The sequence below is a fragment of the Boleophthalmus pectinirostris genome, unplaced genomic scaffold (genome assembly GCF_026225935.1).
Source record: "Boleophthalmus pectinirostris isolate CB_2022bp ecotype Guang Dong unplaced genomic scaffold, ASM2622593v1 HiC_scaffold_6, whole genome shotgun sequence".
NCBI classification, from domain to species: domain Eukaryota; kingdom Metazoa; phylum Chordata; class Actinopteri; order Gobiiformes; family Gobiidae; genus Boleophthalmus; species Boleophthalmus pectinirostris.
The window spans coordinates 23,674,203-23,690,629 of NW_026571447.1; the positions used below are offsets into that span (position 1 = coordinate 23,674,203).

Consider the following 16,427-nt stretch of genomic DNA (forward strand, 5'->3'; position numbering starts at 1 on the left):
GCACTTATTTTTGTTACCCATGACAAACTTCTTCTTGGTGACTTGGTGATTAAGTTATCTTACCTCCCCCTCTCTCTTAATCTTACACTAAATTAGTCTGAAATTATAATGGATACACTCATCCTGACCCAAGCTAGGGTAATAAATCATTATTTGCTGAGTTGACTATAAAAACTATATTAGAATGACTCAATAATGCCCTTTAGAAAAGAACACAAAAAAGCCTCCTTCACTCTCCATTTCAAACCAGGTTTTCTGCTTACTTCACTGTAAAAGGGTAACATTATTCAGTGCAATGGGAAACCATCAATATGGGATCAACACGGTAGGCTGCGGCACACACACAATACTGGAAACATAATATGGCCCAATTCTTTCATTTCATTTACAATGCAACAGCCATATAATCTCTTGACAACTGCTCACACAGTGGTTTCATTTACTTTTTATATCTGAAAATTTGGTTTCATTGCAAGATAGCTTATCACATTTACAGCCTTTACTAGACTATTCTAGTCCTTAACTAATGTTGAGAATCAGAAAGTAATCTAAAGCCGTATTATTTCAGGCACATCTGAGAGACATACTTGACTATAATTCAGAGTCTGATGGGAGTGGAAAGAGGGATTTGCCCAAAGAATTCCTTGTGAATCTGAGAAGCTTGGTAGCTAAACCCGGCTCTGTATGGGCACCAGATGGTAGCCATTAACTGTGGGCCAGTGGTTACAGTGATAAGAGACTAGAGTCCATGCAGCTGGATACACACACACATAAAGTCTCCAGATGGACAGGGCCAAGCTAATTAGAGAGGCAGAGAAAGTAGAAGGCACGGTCCACACCGGACTGGCCCAGCGGAAAGACTTCTCCATGGCCTGCCATCAAAAACACCTGCTGTTTTTGTTTTATCTTATGAATCAAAAATAAAACTATACTATCTTGCAGTGATAGATTGCACAATAAAAAGCAGGACAGTGACAAAGAAAAATAGTGCTGGGCATTTTGGTTCAAAACAAAACTGAAAAAAAACAAACAACAATCTATGTTGTACTCTGAAACACTAGGTCCGAGCTGAGCAGTTTGTGTGCCCAGATGGAGCCACCCACAGCGCACTGTTTCAGGCTGGCATTTCATTCATTGATTTATTTGTCTACCCTTTGAGCCTGCTGGCCTAATATAACTCTTAAGAAGTCAGCACAACACAAAAAGTAGCTAGCAAGGAAAGTGTAGAGAAAATAAGATTAAGATGCATTATTATGATAGATCAAAACATTTAACTAGGCTAGTGCTCTAGCTATTTAGCACTGAATAAGATCTGGAGATAGGTCTGGCGCTGTACTGAGCTCCCCTACTTCTATGAGTTTTCATGAAGTATACAAGTGGAAACTACTAAATCAATCAAGTAGGCCTGTCACGATAACAAAATTTTAAGTGCTATATATTGAAGTAAATATAGAAGATAAACAATAATACTGAACCCGAACCATAAAGCAGAATTATACCCAAAAAACAATTATAAATGTACAATGAACAACTACCAGAATGCTACTCTGAGGTATTTTTTTTCCTCATCATAATCAGAAAAATACCAATGATAAATATGACCCCCTAAAATAATTGTTCAATCTATCATGTACTGAATGATAAATTGATATAGTAATTATCATGACAGGTCTACAGTGAACAAACAACTGAAGAATAAAGGTTGAGTTATCATATTTGGATGAGCTTCAAGGTCAAATGCTGTTAATGAGAAGTGGACATTCCTCTTCATTCATCAGTAGCTGTTGACAGAAAGTCTTCATGGCTGTTTTACACACTCCAGTCAGCAAGTCTAGCCTCCTCAGTCCAGGCCCCAACAAATGCAAACGTGTGGGCGAACAAACACAAGCACCTGCTCCTAACACACATGGTCTGGCTCCAGCTGTCACCAAGATGTGAAGAGGAGGAAACCCAAGGGAAAAGTAGAACTGTACAGAACAAAATCTATAAAGTCAGTAGCCGTGGCTGTAAAAGATGCGCCTATAAAAGCAAAGCTATCTGTCTATAATTGAAACTGAAGAGGAGATAAGGGAAAGAAGAGGAGGACCAAGTTCACTGTGCAAATGTAGTCAAACTGTAGTGAAATGAGTTTGTGGTGAGCACACGGAGACACACAACACATGAGAGTAATTATAGAGCAATGTTTTGAGGTAGAAAGGTTAGAACATATCATCTGAACTTACACTACCAGTCAAAGGTTTGGACACACTCTTTCATTCAATGTTTTTTTTTTTTTTTCTATATGTTTACTGCTTTCTAGATTTTAGATACTTAAAGAAGACATCAAAAATATTAAGCAAACTAATAATAACTTTTCACACAGCAAAGGATGGCTATTTTGAGGATTTGAATATATATACATATATATATATATATATATATATACATATATAGTACTGTATAGTATGTAACTTTCTCCCCTTTGCTACATAATTCTATATATCGTACTTATATATTTAATGTCTTCTGTATGTATGACGACAACAACAAAAACATTGAATGAAATGGTGTGTCCAAACATTTAAATGGTAGTGTACCTGATCCAAACTGATTAAACTAGCATATCAATTATTTAACTTAACACAAAGCTGATCCGATACCCAATTCACAACAATATTCTCTAAATGGGACGTGACAACTGACTAGTACTGTGGGTGAATCTAAAAAAAAGTTGGTCTTTGCTTTAATCCAATGATCAATACCTTGCCCGCATGTTGAAAAAAATCTGACTGACTGGCTAGGTTTGAAACAGACAGATATTTTTTGAAGCAACACATTTTGTTTGTCAGTGCTGACTGATCAAAGAGAACAAAAACACTACAATCGTCATATGGTTTAAAAGTACTTGATCTGTATGGCAGTGGTCCATTTGGGTTTCTGCGTTTTCTCTCCCAGTGCAGTGATATGTGGCCTGAATAGCAATGCACAAGACTTGCATTACCGTTCAGTCTCAGCTCGAATCTGTATCTTCTCATGTGATTCAATTTAGTTCTCCTTTCTGCTCTCATCTTTGCTGCTTTTTCTCTGCTTGTCAAACAGATTTTCCACTTCTCTCAAACCTGTTCTACTATTATCAATCTTCTACCTACCTCATCCTTCACAACTCTAGTCATGTTCAGTATAAATATAAAATATGTCACGCAGTTGATGAATGTTCTACGCTATCTGAAAAGGGGAAAGTTCTCTCCGATGGTAGCGAAAAAGCTGATGCTGCGAACCGTATGTGTGTCAGTGTGCCACGGAGGTGCTCCAGCTGAATACTGATGAATGCAGTTCTAGTATTGCTGTCTAAAGCATTGCTCTAGCTCCTATTGTAAAGCATGTAGAGACACGAGAAGCACAGCACATAATTAATGGTAAACATCATCGAAACAGTGTATTATTGTAGATGCAGCTTATGGTCCAGTTAACCAGGGGAATGTAAGAGTTGATGAGTTCAATGCTATGCTATGGTTGAGAGCATTTTAAAAGACAGGGCTGAGTGCTGTATGTAAACAAACTATTAAAACTAATTGGCTAAAGTATTGTCTCCCGCCCTGCGAAGCTTCTGGGGCCACTTTCTCTGTTTTCTGTTCATCAGGTTGTGGAATTTACCTTAGACTGATAAGAATCTCCAAACCAAAGCATTTAAAGATGAAAACAAAACGCTTGAGAAAATGTTGAATCTGTCTCGTTCCCAGGAAAATTTTACTTTGAAAATGTGATCTCAGATTTCTAGGATTTCAAATGTAGATAAACTCAAAAGGACAACTGTGTGTGGTCCCTAGATGGATGCTCTGGTTGCCGGTAGTCCCAGGCTGAATTCATATGCTAATGTATGCTAACTGTAGCCTTCAAGCGCTCGCTATACTGTAACTGTGGATGATGAATTTAGATGATCAGGACACATAGGTCACAAGATTCCTGTTTTCTTCCTTTTTACAACTGTGCAAAGGAGCAGAAGCATATAAAATAATTTCTGAGTTTATATTGGCATTACATTACATAGTACACATAGTTTACATTTTTTTGAACCTCTGGGCTTTATTGTGTTGTCTGTTTCAATCTCACTCCATGGCTTTAACATAGTACGGCAGTTAATCCAGTCAGTAAGCAGTCGGGCAGTTCAGAGAGCGGTCAAAGTCAAGACAAAAATAAACCTTCAGAGAGAATACACTTCATGGGAAAATGCTTAAAGAAAGTAATTTCCTTGCAGATTCTTGAAGCACTGATTCTGTGGTCACTTTTAGTTGTAGAGAAATCCCAGCAATGAATGGCGTGTTGTGAGGCAGCACAGGTCTGTAAACAGTGTGTAAATAAACAAGCACAAAGACGGACAGACACTTAGCCCTTTAAAAGACCAACTGAAGGCCCATTAATTCCATCAGCTGCCCAAGAAGAGTTACTTTCAATGGAACAGGAGATTTGTAGGCCACAAGTTAACCTTTTTATCTGTCGCTTCCAGTCAACGAGAATTCAAAAAAACTTTGAAAACTATGTAGAAACTATGTAGAATGTGTATGTGTATAAGACAGAAATAGACCAATTTTTAGAGCGACTAAGTTAGGAGATTGCCCTTGGGTCCATTAAATTTCTTTTCTTGGTTCTTGTGGCCCACTAATTTATTTTTTGACCTGACACACATTCCTTATAAAGATGATTGAAACCATTTACTTATAATAAATATTGGCTCACTGCTAGGTCCACTATAGCTTTGTCATTGGTTTTATTGGCCTTTTGTAACCCCATGTGTAAGAGCAGTTATGACTAGCTAGTAGACCGAACACGCAAATTGTCATGTCCCATAGTAAATGATTCACTGTGACGTGTTTTGGGCGAAGGTCCATATGCACATAGTAAAACAACACTTCTGTGGATCACCTTGGGAAAGTAACACTGCGGAATAAGAGTGAGTAATAGGGTCTGTGTGGATCATTATAATTATGGATGTCTCATGCGTAAATTAAATATGAAGGCAACAATTACGAGCTTTTATACAACAATTGAAAGTTACAATTACACTGAACACCAGAAACACAGCACAATGCCCCAACATGCAAAAGCTACATGGCGAAGAGACATTTGACTAACAATAAAATGACTTGTATTTCTGCATACACTGTGATTGACATTTCATTTGTTTCCTGTAGCAAATTTAGTGATTAAATTGCAAAATCAACTTATCTGTTCAAAATTTTAAGCAACTGTGCTGCCAAATTGAATTATTGCTAGATCAACAAGATGGCCCTATTTATGTTATAAGATAAAAAAGAAGTGGAATGATGACAAATTACATGGCAATATAGTTAGCACTAACCTCCCTTGGACCAAATAGGGCAGATATTATATTTTGTCTTGGCCCCTGAATGTGCTAGTGACCTTTCCTTTGGGCTGTGCAGAGGGGCTCTGAGGCCTCTTGTCTGTGAGATACTGGTGATAATTTAAACCAGAGCGAACTGTTTGTGAGCACAACACAACGCGGCCTTGTTTGCCATAATGATGGCCAGATTGCATCTACTGTGTGCTTGGGGCTTTTGCGTGCCCATTTGAGCGTGTGTGTGTGTAAAGAGTCCTGTGCTGTCAAAGAGTTAGTGACGAGGCACTCTCTGCACCCCATGGCACCCCACATCCTCCACCCACACAAGCTCCAGTGCTGCAACAACCGCAGCATTCATTCAGTTTATGAAGTGTCTACGGGACAACAGAGCTCCACACTGAATGGGCTCGGAGGAGGGATAATGCAACAGTTGTAGTAATCTAATCTCAGTACTTTGTAGGTACTTGTTCAAAATGCATGCAGTATTGACAAATCACATGACATCATCTTTAGAGGAAATGGATCTAGTCACAACTTGTGTGTTTGTTAGTCCTAGTATATTAGAAAACAAGCTCTTTTTTTAGACGTGTAGTCCTGGACTCAGACTCGACTCAAACATGACTCAGGACTCAACTTGGGCTTGAAAGTTCAAGAGGGAGTGATTTGACTTCACAAGTATAAGCAGTATAAATCCTTATACAGCCTCACTCTGTCTTTCTGCTTTTTCCACTATAACCCTGCAGCCATCTTAGGAGAATCCAACAAAAAGCTTAAGTGAAAATAACACTCTGCAAACATATTCAGTTCAGAGGGGAGTGGCCATGCCTTGATTAAATATTTACTAAAACTCCCAATGAATATTTGGACCATTTGAACAGAGACAAAGGAGGCCTATGCAACCTCACCTTCAGGGCTTCTGCTTTTCTCAGAGGAGTTGATGGTTTCCTACTGTGTCTGTATCCACTGTCAGTCTCCCTGTGTGTCCTATGGTAATTTGTAGCTGTTGCATTTCATTATCGTGTCTCCCTTCTGTCCTTGAGTGGAGTTCAAGTGAGCACAAAGTTCCTGAGGACAAACAACAAGCTTCAATGCAGGGCTGTCATGGACCAGCTGGGAGAGCACATGGCCTTGAACTCAACCACACACGGCACAGGAAGACATGTACTGAAGAAACCTACAACCGTGTATGGCACTACTTTCAGGTTTATAATGGTTTTGGCAAAGCTCAGGCCTATTCAGAAGGAGCGAGGTGAAGTCATGATTGGCTGCTAGAGAGCCCAATTACTGTCAGTTCAGACATGCCTCGGCTGCAGTCTATCAAATTAGTGCAATGTCAGTGTTTTGTGTTATTGTAAAAGTTTTAAATGGTAGAACTAGTGGTCTACTGCCACGGTTCACTATCTGTGTCATTGATAAAGTATGTACAGTAGCATGGGACCTGGAGAAAACATGAGAATATATTTAAAGATTGCATTCAACATGTTATGTTGTGTTCTTACATAAGCTCTGTTGCATGTGTTCAGGGTTGTCAAAAATAATACCCAGATACTCAAAACTTAAAACTAATACTAGCACAGAATTACACCTTTTCTGAATAGTGGTAGAATAGTCTTTTGTCTAGTGTTGTTTTGTCCGCTCAAGCTACAGTTTATCTCAATAGTTGACATCATCTTGACATTTCCAACCACACTATCAACAGTGTTATGGCTGCCAAGTTTATCTGCAAAATCACAAGGCCAAACTATCTTTTCCTTGTCAAATTTGGGCCCCAATGAAGGCCTTGTGGGCGGCACTCTAAACTTGCTCTAACCTCATTTTTAAACACTCAAGGCTTAGGCAAATTAAGCACATTTGACAGATGATGGTCTGACTGTCTGACTCATACTGGTTCAACAGGGTTTCTGTTTGAACAAAAACAAAGAGCAAACAGAGTGCTCCTATTTGGTACGTTTTTGCACGCTCGTAGTCAGGTGCACCGTGACAGCATGCTGTAAAGTGTTAGGCATACTACCCACACATCCACAGGGAAATCGTATGTCCTTTCCATTGGCTCCAAACACACAAATCACTCTTTCAAGTGAATCAGAATTTATAATAATGATAAGCAGATGTTCATTAAAACAGCTGGCACAGGCGAAAACGGCCAATGGAATTTTCAGTGTTTGTGTTTGACTGCAAAGCTAAAATGTCTAGCATGAAAAGACTGGGCAACCCTAAATCAACTTGGGTGAACCTCTTTGCTTTGACACAGATAATTCAATCCACTGGGTCGCACATTACGACCACGGAGGGCTGGTGTGAGTGTCTATTGCGTGAGTGTGTTTGACCCATTAACCGGTGTAATTGGCGGTTCCAGTCATCTGTGAGATTATTCAGGATTGGTTCAGGGCAATCACAGGAGAACAGAGAAAGGATTGAAGCGAGGAGACAAATCTAGGTCTTACTGCTATATGGACACAGGGCAGGAAATGTACCGCCTGCCCTGGAATAGGAGGGAGGCTTGAAAAAAAAAAAAAAAACAGCACAGAAGGCTTTTTAGATAGTCGGTAGACAGTGGAGTAGTTCAGGGCGTAACACTGAGTAAAGCCATGAAGCGGAGAGGAAAGTTTTTTGGAGTGGTGTGGGGTCTGAGTGTTGAAGAGAATACTGAAAGCATAGAAAGTTCATTCTGCCAATCTATGACATGTCTGTGCAAAGTTGAATCTCATGACTTGCAGGGCAGCACAAAGCGCAAACTGTAATTTAATGAAACCTAATCCTACCAACAATAATTTCATCTGGATTACATCTTTACTGTAAATAAAATGGGAAAAGGTTTGTTCTACATTGCTGCACTGAACCTTGACAATGGTAAGCAGGATCCCACAGCAGTTTGAAAGAAAGGAGGTCAAGTGTCAATGCCACTAATAAATGTGTCATATAGATGTCTTTCATGTATATACCTGCCTGTATATATACACATGAGCATGGGGCTTACAAAGTCTTTGCTGTTATCTTTAAGACCAACATGTGATTTCAAAGTTCAATCACTTCTTTTGTGTGACATATAAATCTCAAATAAACAGATACAAAGTTTGTGTTTAGAATCCTGCTGTAGTGGTTCCCTAATTATTCCCTTATACATCAAAGTTCAGAAAACAATATTTTTCCATGGCACTAAAATTGACAGGCAGAGATAACAGTTCACAGTTGGCTGCAGCTTTGCCTCGGATTAGCGATGGCACCAAGTGCATTAGCAGATGCCTGGAATCTAAAAGATAGAACTTTTGTTCTCATCTTTTTGACTATGCATATAAAAAATGTATAGATTTTTTTTAAAAGAGCTTAAATATTTCCTGGACAACAGCATTGTGGAATTAAGTTATTTTCAGGTTCCATTGTAGGCTCCCTGGGCCTCAGTGGAACTAAAGTATTCCATAAGGAGGGACAGCAGGGAAGTTAATGGGACATGGGAGAGAGCTTGGACAATAGGCTATAGCTGGACACAGAACAAAAGACAGAAAGAAACCACTATAGGTTCTCAAGTGTTTCTGAGACAGAGTTAATGTAACTGGTCAAGTCAAGCACAAGGCAAAGAGGTTCATAAATAGCAGCTGGATGTCTACAATTTTCAACTATAAACATAACAATAGAGAACATTGTTGAGGCCAGACAGGAAGTATTTTGGCATGAGCACTGGCACTAATGATATTTCAACTACTACACAAGGATGAATGACGTTTACCCTTTCCACAACAAAGATAAACATTTAATCACCCGTCACACGGCATAGACTGAAACAGTACAAATATAAGCTGTTTTAATTCCATCTTAACACTTAGCTGCCAATTCACTTCTGCCCATAACCACTCAAATAACTGGATGAGTGACTGCACTTTCCAACTACTGTAATTATCACCTTTGAAAACACATTAGAGGCGTGATATGGGTTTTTGACTTCCCAAGTAGTAGTAACAAGCTAGCACATGTAAGCTTTGAGGCAGGTGTCTGATTCAAGTCTGCAGATAAAGACGTGTCCAAACCTACGCATTTCTGGGTATGTTGACAGGACCACTGGGATCAAGATACCCCCCCAGCTTACGCATATGCTTATAAATACACATCAACACACATCAGACTTGTACAGACACAGTCCAAGCAGCTGGGAGCCCAAGTTACAAGGCCTAAGCTATTTATAACCATGAACTATTATTATATTATTATATTATGACTGGTGTGAATAAAGAAAACATAATAATTTTATATTTGTTAATATGACCATTTATAATATATTTTACAACTATTATTAACTGTGTGATGTTGGAGATTTTCTGCCCCATATGATGTCATCCTAGTGCACTGCCTGTTTGCTGTCAGCTGTTTCACGGTGCCTGACTAAAAGGAAATGGCACTACTCGCCCACTATGTCAATATTGCACGTACTTGATGAATGAAATGCCGTAAGGAAGCAGGTAGCGCTGGACGTCACCAGCATGCTAACATTATGATTGGTAGAAGCTACAACATTGTACTCAGTGAAAGCAGTAGTACAGTAGGGGCTTGGGCTCCCTGCTGAGAATTTAAATAAGGAATAGCAAGCTAAAGGGGCTGTATAAGATTTCTTCATGTAATAAAGCAAACCTGTCTTGCTCCCCTACATTGTAAAAGCATCTTGTAGGGTCAAAATGAGATTGCTTTCTGTTGTCTGCATCTAACTATAAAGCATTTTATCATCAGTGAACCAAAAAGTGCCATGCAAGTTGTCAGCAGTGGCATGGCGCAAAGATGTGAAACATCCTTACAGACCTCAGTAAGAAATTAGGATGTTAGGAGTGAGTAAATGAGTTAAACAAAGTGAGGAATAAGTTTGGACCACTGCAACTGTTTAAAACCAACTTTTAAAGAGAGTAAAAATCAGATACCATGCCTATTAACTGTGCAATACAATGTCTTGATGTAGTATGTGTGTAGGTATTTTCTGTATTCAAACCACATCAGAACAACGTCAAAGTCTTTTGTGAGTAAATAAAGATCTATAAGGCTAGGACTGTGTGGGAAGGTTCAAAACAAAAACACAATCTGTTTTGGTTCAACAGGTTTTTACATGCTTGTTTTTGTTCTCTGGGCTTGTGTGAAAACAAATCTCTGCTCTTTGCAAAACCACATGCCATTATAGTGATGCAGATTGAGTTTAAATACAAGTTGTAAACATGTTCTTTAATATATTGCTAATTATATGCAAGATGGATGTTTTATTACATTTTACATAGTTTCTTTAACTTGAATTTAACTGGATTTTAATCACAAACTGAAAGTAATTTGCTTTTTAAACTCAGATCAATCAACAGCCATAAACAAGAGATATGCTAAAAGATACTGAAGTGGGCTGAGTTCACACAATCGCCCTTTCCATTTTATGAGCAACAATCACTGCCAAGATCAGAACGCAAAACCATTAGAGGCAAATACAAAGGCACCCTAAAGCTTTGGTCTATCAATTAGTCAGTAAGATACCTTTTAGTACAATAACCATAAATGTGCTGTCTTATTTATGTTTTCCACTACCATGATAAAAAAATGTACAAAATAGATATGTGAAAAAGTTTCTTGGAAAAAAAAAAAAGTATATCATGAATGTCTCATCTACAATGGAAAAAACACATCTAACATAGTCTCCATCCAGGTGCAGGACTACATCAAAGCTCCCTGGCCGCAAAGACAGCTCTCATGCTTTGTAATGTTGTTGGACAATACAGTAAGTTGATATGTTCCCAAAGCAGAAAAAATTATGACCCCAGGCACTATATGTCTGTTTCGTACACATAACAAACGTCTTGTACATTTAGTTCTGCTTTAATGACAAATCATCATGTGTAAAATTATACTCCTGAGGCCTAGTAGTTCACATTTTGGAGGTGCTATAGAATGTTCTGCAAGAATGTCACAATTTATGCTTTTTCTGCAGTGACATCATCCGAAAGAGAGATAATGTGTCTTTGAGGAGTGAAACTATAATATGGACAACAACGGATTGCTTCAATGTTTGTGTTTGTACAGACTGAAGAAACTTTCCCAAAATAAGAGCTCTATGGTGGTTCCTCTTAATTGAATTTTCTCCCTCCAGTATATAAATTAGCTGCTTGTATTATCTTAAACATATAAATTCACTATATTGCTCAGAATAAGAAAGATAAATAAAAAAGTGATAAATAAAATTAGAAAGGCCTGCACTACAAGTTTTACTTGGCTGCTGTTTGTGCTAGTCCCAAGAGTTCATGAGTGAGAGAGCTGATTTAACGTGGTATAAAACCTTTGCAAAATCACAGTCGGAAAAGAGCCAGTGTACGCCGAAATGTTCCAGAACATATCATATCCATATCATCCAAAAAGGGTAAATCTAAACAAAGTCGCACAAGTAAACTAATTTGGACGAATAGAAAGCAACATGCACGTCCGCAATAGTGATTCAGTATATCACACAGGGAGGTGAAAGAAAGAGGTGGCACAGCAGATGGGCGATGACGCAGCACCTTTTAGCTCCTGACTCTTTCGCACAAACCATTTATAATGCCAGTGATACACAAACACTGAGAAACATGGAGCTTTATAGAGTCAGAATAAGGAAGTGACTGATGACTGCTTGTCTTCGCTCCCTACTGCGACGGCACTGATAAACGTTTTATCTCAGCTCCTATTAATAGTATCGTGTGGTGGTTGGAGGTGTCAGGGCTGAAGAAGGATGGGCCCATGCACTCTCCCTCCACACACAGAGCAACCTCAAAACCCAGATGTGGTAAAGGAGGAGAAAGAGAGAAGAGGCGTGGGGGGAGGGGAGCCAAAATAGGTTAAAGACCATAGACAAAGGCAGTGGCCCAACTTCAAGCAGTGTTTGGACAGATTTACTACCTAGACGATAAAGCAAACAGCTTGTAGGCTTTAGAGCTGTGGTGATAAAGACTGAACTTTCCGAGGCACATGTCACTATGGAAATCTCAAGAAGACCTCATTCAATGAGGTCACGATTGTTTGACATCTATCAATGGGTTGTGGAGTGATAAAAAATTAACACCGTTGCCATTGCAATCAACAATTCAGAACCAAATATTATATTATCTTGACTGGTTACAAGTTCCTAAAATGGCGCCTGCAGAAACAATGAAAAAACAGGCAATAGATGTAGCTGAGGTTGGATTTAGATGAAACACCTCCTAGTTCCAGTTCATGCATATTCTTACCTCGTGAGTTGGTGGCCAAGTCAGCCACTTTCTGAAAGGCATCCAGGAAGGCAGCCACCGCAACCACAGTCGCCCTGAAGAGAGAGAAAACAAAAAATGTACTAAAATATATGTTGAAACGTAAAGTAACTTTAGGACATGCAATTAAATACTGTGGGAAACGGAAATCATACAATCGCAATGGCCAGACACAGAAAGGCCAAGCTCTGAAAAATCTATACAAGTTTAATGAGCATGGAAACTAGGTGTAAAGAAAACATGTACATTTAAAATATGCACGGGCTTCAAATTAAAGTAGATTTGCATGTGTGTAAGTTAAAACCCAAGCGTGCCCTGCTGAGAGAGGAATGTATGTGCGATTACTGAGACTGTTGGAATCTGTCCAGCTCAGCACACTGACTACAGGTCATCGAAGAGGGATAGGACCACCACAAAATGAAACCAAGTCAAGTGCCCTAACTCAGTGTTTCTCAAATGTGAGTCAGGTACGATTGGTAGTTTTAATATTTGAGCTTATTCTGATGGTGCTTTTGGAAGTATTATAGAATGTAGTATATAGTCTAATTTGAAGCAATATAATGCAAAATGGCCTGATTACAAACAAAACATGCACTGTAACCTTTCAAATAAGGGTATATAAACTGATATTTCTGAGACTTTTCAATCGCTGACTCTTACTGAAACTACTTCTTGGTTTCCCTTGAAAACGAGATGTCACTTTTTCTTGCTGTGAAAACCATGCAACTGGTCTAACTTATCTATGGTGCCTAGTCAAAGGAAAAAAGGGGAAAAGGTCAACACTAGTGACTTCATAAAAAAGCATCTGGAGTTTTGCCCTCTGTTTAAGTCATTACGTGGAGTGTCTCTTGGTGGTGTTTCGAATGACAGTCTGTCTGCCTGTCTGACCAAGCTCTTATTAAATTAGCTAGAAATGGCCACAGTTCACTTCATTGGCAGGTCAACTGATTAGGTCACTGGTAAAGTGGCTTTCTCATTTCAGACACAACAAAACCGCAACACCATGAAAGTTCTTTAAAAGACAAAGGCACTGACGTTTCTGCTTGTGGGGGACCAGTGGGAATCTTCCATTACTCAACATGTGAAATTCCACAAACACTTCAGGTTGGTGGACAGGGTAAACTTTGGAAGAAAACTGAGAGTTGTCCAGCTATTCTAAAAATACTCCTTTAGTATTCACATTGTATTAGTCATGATCCTTTTAGGGGTAGTATAAACTGAAGCATTGAGAATAGCCAGGGCAAGTGTTTACCACTTCACTGTGTGTGTCCTGAGTGTGATTTATGAATGGAATAGTCATGGTCTGCAATAGTCTTAACTGTTGTTTTTAACGAATACTTAAAGCAACACTTTTAATAATCTATTTCTAAGCAATAAGCAGGCCCCCATTAGATATTAGTGAATGCATGCCCTTGATAAAAATATAGCCAATGCAATTTTAGCTTACACTATGCCCTATAATACCAGACAGAGATGTGATCACTTACTAATTACTCAAATATGAGATGTAACATCAGTTAATAAGTAGTGTGTGTTGTTGGTGAGCTGACCAAAATATCCAGGGGTGTGTCCAGCAAATGGAAAAAGAAACATACACGAGAGCACATACAGATGCCTTTCTATTTCAAGTGCAGTAAAGGCTCCAAACTAGCACTATGCTAATTTCTATACACTGGAATACATACACAACATGACATCTGGTACAAATTAGTACTAACTAAGTACAGAAATTAAGTTGAATGCCTAGTTTGTTACTGTTACTGATTAAATCTCAGAATGCTGTTTTTATGTGTGCTACACCTATAAAGTGTGTTTGCACTTAACTACATGGCCTGTTTGAAAACAATACTCCCAATGGACCTTTACATTAAGTACTACAGTTTTGACCTCCGGTGATCTATTCTTAGTGACTGTTACTAGAAGGTTGTACATCTAAATAAAACAGATTACATTACGCCCAATCTAACATCTCTAATAAGTGCACTGGATTGTCATATTCAACCATCTCTAAGAATATATCTTTAAATGGATTAAAGGTATTGGTAATCAATGCTAAATATATGTTTCTCCTATATATAGACTTTGTGTGGTTGATATTTGGAGCCCCAAATTAAAGTATAGCTTTTACCCAGCTGCATTAACCATAGCCCACCAAACACTGACAAGTTAAAGGGGACTGTGATTATAAATCAGTCAATGTCCTCACCCTCCTTCTTCAAAGCTGAACTTGTGCGCACATGTGTGTATGTGAGGGTGTTCAATAGCCTCTAAAAGCCAAAATGGGTGCCATATTTGGAGAAGAATAAATGACAGAACATGCCCAACACTTAATTGGTTGATTTCCTCGTCGCTTTGTGAGAGGGGAGCTAAATTACAGAGCACTTTGCCTGGGGACGTCATTAAATACACACAGACATATGCTGGCTGGTCACTTATCCAGAGCAGAGAGAGAAGGCGGGTGTGTGCCCCAGAACCTACACAGATTACAGGGATCCCTATGTGGGGTTTAGTGGTAGTTTGAGCAGACTGGACATGGGCTTTAAAGCAAAATACTTTATTTGTAGGTCACCATGAACAGGCCAACATAGGGGAGTTATTTTCGCACTCCAGCAATAGCAGCATCAATACCATGTGTATGCTAAGTATGCCACAACCACTGTGAGCTATAAATGCATCCAAAGCCATACTGCAGTTACCACCCCTGGTTTGCAAGTTGTGTAATGAATGACCGACATTTATACCACGAAAGCCACAGTTCATTGATATGCTGTTATTTAAGGTGTGTTTCTGGTATTTAAAATATTGCTAAAAATAGGCTCATGTGCTGCAGTGAGTTATATTTTGTGTATTTCCCACTTAGTGCTTAAAAATATATGTTTATTATTTTTTTATTTATTTGATCTAGCATTAGACCTTTATACATTTTTAGGAGAAGGATCCGAAATCTTGTCTACATGGAGATGTGGTTGACTGGCTGAAATGTTCCACAAACTGAATAAATGAAAGACAGATAACTTACACCATATTGTGAAACATTCCAAGCAAATCACCCTTTCCAGAGAGAAAAGGTTATTGACATTGACTCCACCAGAAAACATAGCACACACATAACTTATGTACTACTTATAAGGTAGCTAGCTCTTAAACTGTACTTACCAAATACCTACAACTGCCCATTAGTCATCTTACTGACCAGACATACATTACTTGGCAAACTTGGTCATGCTGATTAGCAACAGGTCTGAAGATTCTTACCTAAGATGTGACATGGCAGGGTCACATACTTAACCTTTAAATGATGGGACACTTGAAAAACATATCACCTTTAATCACGTTTAGCACAGAGGAAATGTGAAGATGGGGACTTCCTGTGGCCCCGAGACAGTATTGTTAATGCTCAGAGCCTTTATACAACTGTCAAAATCACTCTGTAGCTGGACACGTGGGCACTTGAGAGGTAAGGAAACTGCCATGTATCGTTAAATCAAAGAATAATTATGAGCTGCGGGAGATCTGTTCTTACAGTACTTATGGAACAATAGCCTTTTATTTCAGCTGTCATAAGACGTTTGCATCCAGACACGTGGCCACTTAAAACCAACTCATAGAGGGCACTGGGGAATCATTGTTAGTGAGAACATTTGGCAAGAGGTGTGCTAGGTTTACAGCATGACAAAGACAAATTAAATCAGGCTTGAATAGAACTTTAATAGAGGTAGTAATGACCTCTGCTGAGAATTGTTAAATTATTAAACTACTGTGTGCAGTTGTTGAAAGTTAGTTTTGGAACGTGTGGTTCTAAATTCAAACTCAAAGGTCAATAAATTACAGATTGGGTAAGAGAAGACAGTGTGGAAAAA

The 16,427-nt window shown here is 38.8% G+C and overlaps 1 protein-coding gene across 4 annotated transcripts in view; it reads right to left on the minus strand.

Annotated features, from left to right (window-relative positions):
- Positions 1–16,427, minus strand: part of LOC110171413 (protein MTSS 1-like) — a 35,057-nt gene that overhangs the window by 16,241 nt on the left and 2,389 nt on the right. For all 4 annotated transcript variants that reach the window (XM_020937122.2, XM_055163360.1, XM_020937121.2 and 1 more), the window contains exon 3: positions 12,550–12,623. In XM_020937122.2, coding sequence (XP_020792781.1) covers positions 12,550–12,623 — 74 coding nt within the window. The remainder of the gene's footprint in view (positions 1–12,549; positions 12,624–16,427) is intronic.